The 14,087-nt window shown below is 49.1% G+C and overlaps 5 protein-coding genes across 5 annotated transcripts; 1 reads left to right on the top strand and 4 right to left on the bottom strand.

Annotated features, from left to right (window-relative positions):
* Positions 1-392: 392 nt before the first annotated feature.
* N7519_003402 (ACT domain-containing protein) lies at positions 393-815 on the bottom strand (the record flags this gene model as incomplete). Its single annotated transcript, XM_057290180.1, has 1 exon — positions 393-815. The coding sequence occupies one exon, from the start codon at positions 813-815 to the stop codon at positions 393-395; it is 423 nt and encodes a 140-aa protein (XP_057151382.1).
* A 384-nt stretch (positions 816-1,199) lies between these two features.
* Positions 1,200-2,980, bottom strand: N7519_003401 (carotenoid oxygenase family protein; the record flags this gene model as incomplete). The annotated part of the gene is made up of 2 exons (XM_057290179.1): positions 1,200-2,798; positions 2,849-2,980. Coding segments are annotated over 2 exons (1,731 nt in total), but the record flags the coding sequence as incomplete, so codon positions are not given.
* Positions 2,981-4,718: 1,738 nt separating this feature from the next.
* On the bottom strand, positions 4,719-7,049 carry N7519_003400 (putative C6 transcription factor; the record flags this gene model as incomplete). Its single annotated transcript, XM_057290178.1, has 3 exons — positions 4,719-5,939; positions 6,015-6,371; positions 6,567-7,049. 3 exons carry the CDS (start codon positions 7,047-7,049, stop codon positions 4,719-4,721), a joined length of 2,061 nt encoding a protein of 686 aa, XP_057151380.1.
* Positions 7,050-9,965: 2,916 nt separating this feature from the next.
* Positions 9,966-11,269, top strand: N7519_003399 (putative integral membrane protein; the record flags this gene model as incomplete). Its single annotated transcript, XM_057290177.1, has 4 exons — positions 9,966-10,226; positions 10,294-10,667; positions 10,719-10,786; positions 10,836-11,269. 4 exons carry the CDS (start codon positions 9,966-9,968, stop codon positions 11,267-11,269), a joined length of 1,137 nt encoding a protein of 378 aa, XP_057151379.1.
* Positions 11,270-12,001: 732 nt separating this feature from the next.
* On the bottom strand, positions 12,002-13,954 carry N7519_003398 (uncharacterized protein; the record flags this gene model as incomplete). The annotated part of the gene is made up of 5 exons (XM_057290176.1): positions 12,002-13,270; positions 13,322-13,424; positions 13,481-13,525; positions 13,579-13,747; positions 13,846-13,954. The coding sequence occupies 5 exons, from the start codon at positions 13,952-13,954 to the stop codon at positions 12,002-12,004; spliced, it is 1,695 nt and encodes a 564-aa protein (XP_057151378.1).
* Positions 13,955-14,087: the final 133 nt, after the last annotated feature.

Below are 14,087 nucleotides of genomic sequence, written 5' to 3'. Positions count from 1 at the left end.
CCATCTTGTCTAAATGTACAATATTTAAGAGCCAGGGCCACATTGGCGGTTTTCTTGTTTCTGCTTTATTTTTAATGGCTTGTCGCTTTCATCTTAGCCTAAATTGGCACGCAAAAGGCCCCCGCAGAGTGGAGTTGCATTACTACCTGGGTATAGGTATGGATGGGGTGGTTGATGTCTGATCTTTTTCGGCGTCTCTTAAGATAGAAATTCGAGATTCAATAGTTAGTATACCGAGGCTCGGGGTTTAATTCACATTTTTTGTCGTTTACTTCCCTTTCCTTACTTAGATATGTATATCTATTTAGGAAAAAAAGACCTAGACAACGAGACTGAGCATTTCTTTAACACCTACGACAAAAATCCGTCGAATTGACCATGAAAACGGCCCTTCATCCCCTCGCCTCAGCAGCCACTTCCTCCAAAGCCCGCATCGCATCCTCCGCCCTCGCAACGGGCACATAGATATGATCATGGAAATACCCACTGACGACATTGGCACTGATACCGTGGTCCTTCAGCCGGTTAGTAATGGCAGCAATCAAGCCGACCGCTTCCAGGCTGGAGTGGATAGTAAGAGAGATCTTCTTGCAGGGGAAGGTTGGCTCGTTGAAGCCATGTGATTCGGCGAGCATTTCTGTTGTCACGATTGTAGTGCCCTCTTCCTCTTGCACGATTAGTTGCGGTTGAAGTGTCGAGAGGGGTAGTGAGTGGAGGGGGGATTTGGTTGTGAGAAAGACGTAGGTTGTTGGGTCTAGGCTTGGTTGCATTGTTGCTAGAAGGATTGAGATGTTGTTTTCGCCTGGGGATGCCATTTTGGAGGTCTTATTGGAATAAGTTGTTTTAAGGAATGATATATGCAAAAAGGGGAATGGAGATGGAGTTGTCATCTTAGGGCATTGTCTCGCTCCCAAGTTAACCAATAAGAGCACAACCTGGGATCTATGCCCACACTTCATGTTTCCAAAAGACTATGAAAAACAATTGTTGCGATTCGGAAATGATCGAAAATAGACGTCAGTTTGTGTATCAACAGTAATTGTTCGGATATTTATACAGAGACGTCGAATGCACGGTGCAACATAAGTCGATTTGAGAGCTGAGAAAGCTAAGAAGCTAACATTAGACTAGACTATAGGATATAACAGATGTCATTCTATGTAATAACAGTAATAATATCAGAAAAAAGGACTTCATACTTAGTAGTCACCTGTAGGCATTCCACCCACAGTCGGAACATGCTGTCCATGGAATCCAAACCCAACAGCTCCATCGACATTCGCTCGGCCAAGCTCCGACAAGTTACGAGCATCAAGACAGAGCAAATAACTCTTGCCACGCATCCCGTCGAGGACCACGCTAAGAAGTACACCATCATCCTCACTAGTGCCCTCGGGGTTAGCCACGAAAATGGGCTCACCGGGCGATTGGCCATGACATGCCCAGAGCTGAACTTGCTGGGTCTCACAATCGAGCTTCATGATACCGTCCGTCAGAGTTGCTTCTCCACGGAAGGTCACGGCGTAGACATATCGGTGTTTCTGAGTGACTCTTTTCGGATTCATAGTTGGTAGCTCAGGCGACAACGATTTGCAAAGGGACCACTCGATTACTGCTTTCTTAGGATCGGTGCATGGGGTGGAAGGCACGGCAGGTAGGCGGAACCGGGTAAACGATGTACGGAAAGAATCATCTCTCTTCTTCTGGAAGGCCTTGGCTGTATCCAACGAAGAGATCAAGTTCTCGTAATAAACATATTGCAAGAATTTAGAGTTGTCGGTTCTGACAATATCTGCAACGATATCCATCTCCGCCGGATTCCCCTTTGAGGGCTCGAGCCATGCGTTAACCGTGTGGAAGCAAAAGAATGCAGGGCTTTCGTATGTCGCGATCAATCCCTTGCCGTGCTTACGGTCAATGACATACCACACTGCCGGCTGACTCGGGTCTGTTGGCAATATTGAATCCATGAACGAGGAGTCCAACAGCTGTGGATTTATGTGTGCGTTCCACACACACAGCACGACATGGTCCTCGGTGATGAGAAGAGAGTGGAGATAAGCTGGTGTTGCGGGGAAGGTTGCTAGGATTGTCGTCTTCCCCGTTGCAGCCGAGACCCCGAAAACACGGTATGTACAGGTTGGTCCTAAGGTGAGATTATAGTTGAACATGTCTCCTGTAATAGGATCAGATCGGGCATGAGATGCAGAGCATTGCCCCGAAAGTTCAGGGTGCAAAATAATCTGCGAGGCCATGCCAATGGGCTCCAGGGTTTCTGGATCGAGCTTCTTGAAGGCATTGTAGTCGGTCTTCGCATAGAGAGTTCGAATTCCCCGAGAATCGCCCCAGCGAGAAGCCAACTCATCGGGCTTGGGATCGAGGCCCGGGACGTTAACTGAAAGAGTGACACTTATGTTGCTACTCGACGGAGTCGGCTGCGGGACATATTCAGTCTGGACTTTTCCCAGGACGCTCTTGCAAGGATCGCGTTTCTGTCCGAAACTGATCTCGTCCAGAGAGCCCGTCTTTCTTGCATGTTCGATAAGGTCGTCGGTTGAAAAGCGAGAGTTGTAGAACACCCGGGGTGAAGTATGTGAGTCCTCTTGTGCGAAAATCTGGAAACGGTGGGTTTGACCGAATCCATCGAACCAGTGGGAGAGTCGTAGTGTTTCTCCATTATCAGCCTGAAGCTGACTTTTGCCTGGACCTGCACGATACAGGACTCCAGCAGCGTAAGCAGGAATCTGTCCTACCACAGAGAGCTCGACAGGGTCACGCTGTTCGTATTCAGGATCGAACTATGCAGGGATTAGTATGGATAGTTCGAGGTGTCCATGATCTCACTTACACCCTTGTCGTTGGGCCAATTGTTATAATGATCTTTGCTCATATCATTCTCCATGGCTGTCGAGTCTCGACCAATAGACGACATGTTTTCAATGTGATCGAACTGTGTTGACAAGGGAGGTTGAGGTGGTTGCCTGATGTTTCAGGCCAGTAACTCTTCTTCTTTTCCTGCTCTTTTCGTTTTCACAATCTGATTTACTTGACTGCCTAGGTAGCAAATTGACAATCTTGACAATTCACCCTTTATATACTTTTTAAAACCACTTTACTGTGAAAGAAAACTCCCCATTTACTGCGCCTGGTCTTTGTCTTCGTCATTGGCGGGGGAATCGCGACGGGCTGAATTTCACAACCGACTTCTCCCTTTTCGCCAATCGCCAACGTCGAATTACCGAGTCTCGCTCATCATCGTCATTCTGAGGCGCCAAGTCTATAACTGATTTCTGATCACGGATGACACATTTAATTTCAGTTTCACCGGGATCTTGGCGGGATACACCCACTTGAAGACTGTTTATGCCGGTCTTCCGACGCGCAAATCATCTATATGAAATCCACACCATCTGAGGCAGCCACGTTTTCGGGGCCTTGTATTAAGCCGACGCCAACCGCCAACCCATGAAGCGACAAGTACAGAAACCTGAGACCCGAACAAGCCCAAGGATGTGGAAATGTAAAGAATGTTCCTCCAGTTTTCAGCGATTAGACCATATGAAACGCCATGCCCTTACTCGTATGTTTCGAACAATACTCGAATGGATATAGTAATGACTCCCTGCAGATCACACGGAAAAGAGCCACCTCTGTTTGTTTTGCGGCTCTTCATTCAGCCGAGGGTGTGTCACCTTCCATGACTCCCGGGGATATGTGTTACTCCGTCATGTATGCTGACAAGAACACAGTGATGTGCTACGGAGGCATTGGAAATCGTGCAAGGCCCGTTTAGAAAGCGGATATGAAATCCCCGAGCCGGAGCGCGGCGGGAAACACAAACGTGCCTGTGATAGCTGTGCAAGTCTCAGGAAAGCCTGTAATGGGGAAATTCCGTGTGCGGAATGCACCCAAAGAGCAAAGCAGTGCACTTACCAACGACTCCTCGACGACGAGCTTCCCTTGCCATCTACATCGCAGGCCTTACCAGAGACCCGGGACGTCGAAAGAGCGAGTTCGAATGATGATGCCCCTAAGGCTTCTGAATCAAGTTGGGACCTTGGCCCTGCGACACTTTATCCACCTCTTAGTTATGAAAATTAATGCTCGACGTCAGGAATTTGCTCTTGGTTGATTACAAAAGCCAATAACCAACTGAGGCCAGTCACATGTGAGATCAGCATGTTGGGTCAGGTATCTGATTACCTCGTGATTGCGAGCTAAATGACATATATACTGTGTGACAATGTGTTTTTGGCGGTATGAACATCTGGGTGCGATACACAGATGTCATTGGTGAACAGCCCTGGAGGTCAGCTTAGATCTTTTTGACAAAGACGACGGAGTTGTGAACTTTCTGCTCGAGAACTGCGCCATTGGAATTTGAAGGGGTTGAGTCACTCCATGCTCTCTTTCCTTTCCTAGGCTATCAGAGGTGGGCAAAATATCCCATGCACTTATATGAGCTGAGTCTATATAGTAATTGGAGACGGGTGCGAGTTAGAGCCATCTAACTTAAGGGATTCGCCTGCGATCACTTGGTGGCCCGGGTTGGAGATTTATTTCATTTGTTGTTATATTAAACTCTTTTAAAGTGCCTCTTTGATGATAACGACACAAGAGTGGAGATTTAGCTATGCATATCACTGCATCACTGCTGGATAAATTACCGGGGCATTTCTATCCAACCAGGTTCCCTTTCACTCCCGGAGATGTATTTCTCACCGTGGCAAGAAAATAGAATCAGCGCTGTCGTAAACATTTTCAATAAAGTTCTCATAGCTCAACCAAGCCGTGTCATCGGAGCCACTCTGCAGTGATGGGTCACTAAGATCCATCGCATCCCACACATTGGGCCAGGACACCGGCGCAAAGGAAGTCGGCACTTCCGTGACCTGCGAATCTCGCGGTTCATCGACGGCGTCTCCCAAATCGAGCGAAATGTCTGCGAGATCCTGTTGATGCTCAGGTTGTTTCGAGAAAGGCTCGGAAGACGTGCCATCGAAAGAGTATTGAGACACAGCTTGGCGAGAAGGGTCAATAGCGAGGAGTTCGTTCCTCCGCGTTTTCGCCTGTGACATCAGCCTCTCGAAAGGCTTCCAGAGCATCCCCTTCTCAGAATCCGCGATCACGAGCCGCAAGCGCTGGTAAACGTCGTCAACGACGGTCCAGTACTTTGACATCACCGCGGGATCTTTGCAGACGCAGAGTTCGGCAAGGGCCACAGCCAACGCGTGCCAATGAACCCACATCGAGCCGTACCACCGCCAAGACCTGGCGCCTGGGTAATTGTATGCCTCCTGCGACCACTGCAGGCTATCAGCTGCGATTTTGAGGAGGGCATTCCCTTGAATTTTCGGGGGGATAAAGTTATAGCTTCGTTGCAGCGGTCGGAGACAGGCTAGCTGCAGCCAGCTGCCCATAACACCCGCTGTCTTCTGCGCGTACCACTGGAAATCCGAAAGGTCGGGCCTGCAGCCCCTCAGAAGGTCTGATGTCTTTTGTTGGAAATCGTGGACGACTTGCTGCCGCAGGCTCATTATAGTCACGGCTGGCTCGGTCATGTCTGAAAATGCAAGGGTGCGGGTCACAGACACTGCCGCTGCGATAATCAAAGTGTGCGTCATGTCGGTAAATGTGCCTTCTGTGTGTTCAGGGATCGGACCTGGCATGTTGAACCATATGTCCTCGTCATTGATATTCGACGGCTGGTTGTAATCGAGCCATGCGGATTGCATCATCGGCTCGGATGCCCTGTCTAGAGAGGCTGCTACATCGAGAACGCCGATTCCTAGCCATGTTCGCTTGCGCATCTCGTGCTCAAAAGGGCGCACCGTGAATGGCGGCTGGGGTATGTGAAGAGATAATGCCTGGCCTACTCGGAGTGCCATGCTCAACATGGTCCAGACCCTTCGGCTTTGGTCTTGAGATCGGGCGGCGAGCTAGAACCGTTTAGATTTAAATCACAGTTTTAAGATGAAGAGGACGAAAGATGAGGAACTTGCAGTCGTACTCACCAGAGAGATAATATAAGCTTGCAGAACAGTGAGATCGTTCGTTGTGACAAAGTCCGCCTTTGCGAGGGCGGATTCTGTTTCTTGCTGGAATTCTGAGACTACTATCTTTTTGCTTGTGTTGAACATTGACTGGCATTCCACTTCGTCAAGAGTACACACAGCGCAAAGATAAATAGCCGAAGCAAGGGTGGCTGGCGCCTGGTGATCCTGCTCATAGTCAAGATAAGGCTTGCCATCTTTAATAAATGCTTGTAGCGATGGTCGATGTAAGATTTTGAAGAGCGGATCGACATTACGGAAGAAAATGTCACATAACCTGTGCCGGATTTGGGGTTGAAGACTTAATCGTCTGCTGGCCTGGGGGTGAGCTCGACAAGCTTTCAGGGCTTTCAGAGCTCACAAGCGATATGCCAAAACCAGATGCCGAATCTTTGACACCATGGTCTTCGTTTTCTATCCGACCTTGCAAGACACTGCGCAATTCTTGGGTCTCAGGGATCGTGACATGAGCCAAACCATCCCATCCGCAAGCCATGAGTTTAACAAACTCACCTGCTGCATGATATCCTCCCAAAACGGACTCCCCACATATGCAGTTGAAGGGCGAGGAAGATGTGGCGGCGCCGCACCGGGCAAGTAGTCACTCTGACCCTGTCGAGTATCCGCACTGGCCTGGCTGGCCTCTGCCGCCGACTGATGCGGTGTGTATGAATGTGACGACGCAGGGCCAGTCGAGACAACTTGTGATTCATCTCGCTCATTGGCGACTCTTTTCAGGAGTTTCTCGAGTCTCGCTACTCGCTCCGATAGTTCCTTGTCCGAGCCTACAATCCGCTCGGGTTTTCGCGTGCGCCCGCGCGGCAGACGCGCGCGTTCCACAGGAACACACACGAGGCCTAGTCTCTCACAGCTTGTACAAGGACTTAACTTGTCGCATTTCACTTTGCGCTGGCGACATGCTTCACAGGTGAGGCGGACCCGTGGTGCGGAGGACCGTGAGTGGGTTGTCCCGGCTTGGCCCACCGGATCGGCCATTATTTTGCTTGACCCAATCGGTCTAGCCGAAAATGAGGCAGATGGACTTGAGATGGATTGTATAGTTTGTACAATGTACATCCATGTCGAAGATGCAAGCCTTGGCCTTTGCAGAGGTTTTGCACATCCCCCCGAAGCTACCGATCCACATCACATGTTACTGGCCAATCAGAGGTCGAATCAGCAGGTTGTGTCCTTGCGGATGATCTGCGCAAGTCGATTGCATATAAAAAGAAACAATGTGCCGTTGAGATTTATTCAAGCTAAGAACTAGACTACCTACATTAGGATTAGGCACATATGCACGGAATAGGGAGAACAATGATAGCCCACACTTTCCCTTTCCGGATAAATTCCGTCTTCGTATTCATATCTTGCTCCTTTCCCCCCTTTGGGAACATTTCCTTACGTTACAAATCTGCAGATCTCCATGTCTCTTATCATTATAGACTCTACCGAGCTCCAGAGTCTCAATAACTACATATGTAGACGGAATGTGGCAAACTGCCAAGCTACTGGTCTAGCGCCATTGGAGATGTCGAGACATATGACCCCACTGATTATTGACTTCACTGGCAGAAGATGAACTAGTCCTGCCTACGGAGTACTAAGGCCTAAGGTTCAACCTTGGAAGGTTCCAAGGTTGCTTAAAGCTGCTGACATAGGTAGAGACGATCCCCAAGGCCATCTTGAATCTGCAAAAATGTACAATACATCCATCCGTATCCGTTGTACCGATAGTTTCGAATTTGCTCAAAACCAACCAAGTAGCTAGGTATGAAAACTCACAAAATGTACTCCGTACTAGTATACCACTACGGAGTACTAAACCATCCAGCTAATTACTCGACAATATGGAACCGAATAAAATTTCTTCCGTTCATAAAATTGTTCTAGATCCGCGGAGTTGTATCCGTACGGAGTGGTCGACCGAGGCCAATGAGGCTAACAGCGCAGCCGATGAACCATAACATAAAGATCTTCACCCAAAAAGAATCGTGAATGGTTCGCCCGGAGCTAAGTGCCACTTAGTGGCAATAATGGGTCGAGTGGGCACGGCATCAGGGGTTAAGATCCGTGCATTGCGGCCAAAGGCCAAGGTGAGAAACTGTGTCCGTACTCGGTATATAACTACTTTGTATATACTTTGTGGTATACCGTGGATAGGACCTTAAGAGAAAACTATAACGCTCCGATGTAGACTTTTCCCCTATTCTTATATAGAAAAATTTCTGGTTGATATGTCGGACGTCGAAAATCGAAAATAAAAGAATCTAAAAAAAGGATAGAAGGATAATTAACTAGAATAATAATAGGACGTAGACGTACCGGGCCAGTTATCAACTCTGATGTGATGTACTCGGTACAACAGGTGCATAAAACGTATCGACGAGAGCAATCAGGGATGGGTTTGCATAACTAGACGATGACATCGATGATCTGGAACAAACTTCATCTGATTATCAATGCGTTTCTCCTGTCATTAATTTGATTGGAATTCTCCGGTACCGTGCACGCGGCCTTTCCGGAGGGGTTGGGATTAGATCGGCAATTCAACCTTCGCATTGTTCGATTTCCCTGCAGAGAAAGCCTTTGCTGGGATTCTTGAATTAGGATCAGGGCAGTAAATATTCGAATGTTGAATAATCGAGAGATATCCCCAAACTCCCCGAAATTTCCTGGGCCCCAGGATTGTGCAGTTGTGCAGGTACAAAAACAGGCTGCAGAGGCGAGTGCAGATCGCAGGAACAATAGGATTATTACATTTCCCCCACCCACGTTCCCTTGAAGCCAAGAAACCTACTCGGTAAGTCTCTTGGATGTTAATGAGGGTTAATTTGACACTATTGCTTTTTACATGGTAGAGGCAGCCACGGCAGTATTTAACCATGGATCAATTAAGCATGAACGTATAAGCGAGGGAAAGTGGATAAGTATTCCGTACTCCGTAGATAATGCGAAATATGGCAGTGGATTATTGTCAGGCTAGTGCCGAGGGCGTGCTTGGCTTACCTTTGCAAATGCAAAATGATATCCTGTTGGGTTAAAATGATCTAGGGTTTGGTCATGTGAGATTGAAGTCAAAGAAAAAGTAATTATTCCCACGTTTTAGGGTGTTCGCGAATCCACCTGTACCCTGTTGGGGAGTGCGCTATTGCAAACTTTAGCAGGGGGGAGCTTCCTAATATGTATAGGCCGTCGGTCTGACCACATAAGTACCATGGTTCAGGGACTCAGATTGACGAATAAGAGTGCACCTACATGAAAACAAAGTTCATGTCATGCGGAGACCATGTGTTCTTTGGGTCGACGTTGAAATTCTTTAGGTAACTGACACATACCTATATGTAGGCATAGGTTGTATACCTTTGACAGCAACATGCAATGTACAATGTACTATATACGATGTACATCACACCTGACAATCTCTTATGATACTATACAATGCAGAACCACTGTTCATCACAAATTTCCGAGGTTCAATCGTCACCACAAGAATGGGACCCGCTAATGTCTGGTGGCGTTGACAGCCAAGCTACGGAGGACAACAAAATCCAAATATCCCATCAAATTTAAATAGTCTATTATTGCCCCATCTCTAGCCCGGTGGCTGAATGGGGATCTTCAAATCGGGTGGAGAGGATCTCGCATTCCTCTTACCATTCTCTTTTCTTTTTTGCCCGCAATACTTCAGACTCCTATCCCTCCTCTGTACATATGTATTGAGAAGCGGGCCATTCCCTGATCCCGGGAGACTTCATCTCGACCATTGACAGAGTGGCGTTCATATCTACTATAAGTCAATAGAGGACCTTTGCGATCTCTCTTTCAGCGCATTGAATACCCTCCCGTTCACAATCACAATCCGTGCCCGAAACTTGCCGTACACTCATTTATATATGCCTTTATGACACGATGACTACTCTATCAACATCCCGGGGTCACCAGGCCCTCGCCACGAGCGCTGTGTTTACGACGATAGCCACATTCATTGCTGCCGTCCGTATATATACACGAGCATTCCTCGTAAAGCAGATGGGAGCGGACGACTATGTCGTCATAGTCTCTCTAGCTTTCTCATGGATTTTCTTCGGCCTGTTGGCAGGCGAAGTCTTCCACGGCATGGGCGAGCACTATGCCCTTATCCCCGCCGACACCTACAAGGTTCAGATGATCGTACGCTCCATCCCAGCAGAACATCTCTCCAAGACAGTACAATTCCATTGACATGCTCCTCTTACAGTGCTTCTGGGCTTCAGTCCCCATATATCAAACAAGCCTCATCAGCACAAAGATGTCAATCCTTCTCCAATACAAACGAGTCTTCTCCACACCCCGCATGCGTCAAGCATGCTGGCTCCTCATCGGATTTCTAGCCGCCTACGGCACCTGGACCATCATCAGCGCCTGGGCGAACTGCGTCCCTCTCGCCAAGTTCTGGGATCCAACGGTCCCAGGCTTCTGTTTGGATAAGAAAGCCCTGTGGTTTTCCAACTCCGCCATCCACATTCTTACCGATATCCTCATTCTCATATACCCAATGCCAGTCCTGAAATCGCTACAATTGCCCAGGAAGCAAAAGTTCGCTCTCATGGCTATTTTCGCCCTAGGTGGATTGTAAGTCCAGCTCCATACGACAACCATCTACAATGCTAATAATCATTCCAGCGTCTTGATCACAAGTGTACTCCGTCTCAAATCCCTCCTTGTCATCTCCAACTCAGACGACCCAACCTGTTCGTCCTAACAATCCCTCACACACAAGCCAAATCTAACAATCTACAGATGACAACGTCGGCGCAGCAACCTGGTCCGCTGTCGAGTGCAACGTAGCAATTATCTGCGCCTGTCTCCCCGGCACACGCGCCTTCCTCTCCAAACTCCTGCCGCACATCTTCTCCACCCGAAGCAACGGCTATCGCAGCAGGACCACGCGGCCTTCGCGAACCGGCCGCAACGTCCTTACAGGAAACGGAAACACGGAAGTCCTGGCCTCTGTTGTCGGCGGACGTGATCACAACTCGGCCTATGACCATGATCTAGAAAATCTATCCCCGTCTGGCTCCTTTAAAGGTTACCCTAATGAGCCTGCGAAGGAGAGCTTCGCCGGCATCAAGGTCACGACTAATGTTACGCAAGAGAGTACATCGCATTCGAACATTGCTCTTAACGATGATACGGGTAGTACAAAAGAATTGGTGAAGAAGCATAGCTTTTGATCCTTTTGATCTTTAATGACTTGGGTCTTGGTTTAACGGGTTCATTCTTTATACATATTTACTTTTGTTTTATTTTGGCTGGTGGTCTTCTCTCTTATCTTATATACCTATGGCGTTTATGTGGTGCTCTTGTGCTTATGTTCTTTCTGTCCGTTTACGCGATGATATACCCAATTACAACAGGTCAGGCTGTGTCTTCGGCGCAGTAACTACGCCATTACTATCGAATTTCTGAGTGCAAACGTAACCATCGCCGTAGGAGAACTGGCCAGTGATTTATTAGAGCCGCGGATTATGGTCGAAATCATTGTGATGAGTATCTCAGGGCGAGATTGTAGCGATGAAGTCTTCTATGTGGAAAGAACTTGTGCCATCATTTCATTAAACTAGGTCGTCCCTAACTACCTACAAATCCTTCCAACGTGAGCTCTAGGGTATTATGAATACATTGTAAATACAAATGTACAAATATCGAAGCGAACAAAACGAGCTGATCATTCAGTATGCATGAGACCCGCCCATTGTACATTCGGAAGCCGCCCACATTTCGGAGACCAAGGGCTAGTGACAAGGAAGATGCAAAAAAGACAAAGTAGAAAATAATTCTAGGCAAGAATCTCAAAAAGATGAACACTGCTATGTGCAATGTGCGTGAGATTACGCAGATGTCATCATGCAAATCCTAGAAACTCAATATAGTCGTGAATCTTGGATCTGTTGCAAAGATACACTCTACTCCCAAACGTTGGAGAAGAGGTCGTCAGATCCGCCAAATCCACCAGGGGGCTTGTTATTCGCGCTTGTAGAGGTAGGGTTGGTGACTGGGGCAGCGCTGGCCCAGCCGCCGAAGTCCTCGTCCGCTGCCACAGTAGGCGCAGGCTTAGAAGCAGTACTGGGCGCACCCCAGCCGTGGCCCACGTCGTTCGGTGTCAATGTTTCCGGGACCTTCATCATGGATGCAGGCGAGGGTGCGGCTGGAGCAGCCGACGGGACAGGATCAGGTGTGCTCCAGGCGTTCCCGCCCCATGGATCAAGGCTGGCTGACATCATGCTGGCTGCCGCTGCGTTCGCTGCGCTGGTGGCTGGCGCTTTAGGAGGGGCAGGAGGTTGCATCGGGGGAGCAGAAATATTAAATGCAGATTTCATTTCCTGCTGAGGAGAGGTTGCTGTAGACTTTGGGGGCGAGACCGTTGATGCATTTGCGGGAGGCGATGAAAATCCGAACAGGTCGTTCGACAGGGACGAGGACGGAGGGTTAGGCTTAGCAGTTGGGGAACTAAATCCACCGAATCCGAAATCTTGCCCACTAGAGACGGAAGTTGTTCGGGACTGGGGCTTCGGAGCTGACACGGTCGGGGAGGTTAAGCTATCAAATAAGTCGCCGCTCGCAGACCCTGAGGGTGATGTGACCTTCGGAGCAGCAGGGCTCGACTTGCCGGCGCCGAAAGATGAGAGATTAGAGAATGCCGATGGCTTCTCAGCCGGTTTGGCGGGTGGAGGAGAAGTAGTAGTTGGGAAGCTCAGTCCACTGAAGGCGTCCGTCAGGCCGCCCATGTGAGACGAAGCGGAGGGAGCAGGGGGCGAGGCCATGTCGCCGAAGGAGTTGCCCCGCTGGTGCTGCACGGGTGGTGTCGGCTGCGGCTTCGAATACAATGACAAGATTGACTGTTTGAGGTCTGGTCGCGACATTCCGGCTGGTGCTGCTGGTGTGGATGCCGTGCTAGACGGGCGACTGGCAGTGGAGGGCTGCGTGCTACCGAAGAAGTCGAGACCTAGCAATGAATCATTGGGCTTGTGAGTCTTGGCTGGTGCGGGCTGTGCTTGTCTAGGTGGCGCACGCGGAGTAGGGTCGGTTGTGCTAGGGCGGTTCGGAGGAGAGATATCGTCGCCGAACAAATCAATCGAGGCTTGTTGACGGTGTACCGGGGGTTGACTAGCAGTGGCGACTCTTTGCGAGGCTGAACGTTCGATCTTTGCTTTCTCCTGGACAACCGCAAGAGGCTAGCAAGTCAGCGACTGCTGCTAACTGGATGGTCTATCATGCGCACTCACCACATCGTCATCGCCGTCATCCAGGGTCGAGGGGTCCGGCATCCCACCGTCCATTACCCATCGCTTGCTCTCGTACTTAGTCCGGATGAAGTTCTCAATTTTCCTGTCCACTCTAATGTCAGAATCTACCACCAACGAGTGCCATTCGAATGCACTTACGCATCGGAGGGAACATGGCCGGGGGCCAATTTCGCTTCCCAGTATCTGCATCCTATTAGTCCATGCCCAATGTGGTCGGTCAATTGGTTGCGACGAACTTGTTGGCTCTTCCATTTCCCCATCTCACCACACTCTGGAGTTGTTCATCGGTCCAAGCATCGAGATCCACGGACTTGACTCGGCTGATATGCGTTCCCATACCCCGGTGAATGCCCGAGCACCGAATGCAAACAAAGACACCCAGGTTCCAAGACGCCCATCGCGGATCTATTCAAAACACAATTCAGTATATGAGTGCCAAGAAATAGCCTCGGAGATGAAGCCAGCGTGGGCGCAACTCAAGGAGGGTATCGGGGACCACTCACGCTTGTTCCGTTTACAGTCGGCACATATCTTGTTGGGCTCGAGTTTCAGCAGAGCCTTGATAGTCTGCGAGTTTTGGGCAGCTTGGCCTGGAGTAGGACGTCGAGACATAATAGCAGCAACTCAAGAATCGATGTGTGAAAGGGTTAGGGAAACAATGAGAGCAACCTAATTATTCTTAGGTGGCGGTCGGCAGGATTGCGGCCTAAGGCTGCACTTCTGTATACGGATGGGGGAAAATGCC

This window comes from Penicillium mononematosum (genome assembly GCF_028829835.1).
Source record: "Penicillium mononematosum strain IBT 11891 chromosome Unknown utg000002l:1.0-8112719.0:1.0-8118358.0, whole genome shotgun sequence".
Taxonomy (NCBI): domain Eukaryota; kingdom Fungi; phylum Ascomycota; class Eurotiomycetes; order Eurotiales; family Aspergillaceae; genus Penicillium; species Penicillium mononematosum.
This window is presented reverse-complemented; position numbering and strand designations above follow the sequence as displayed.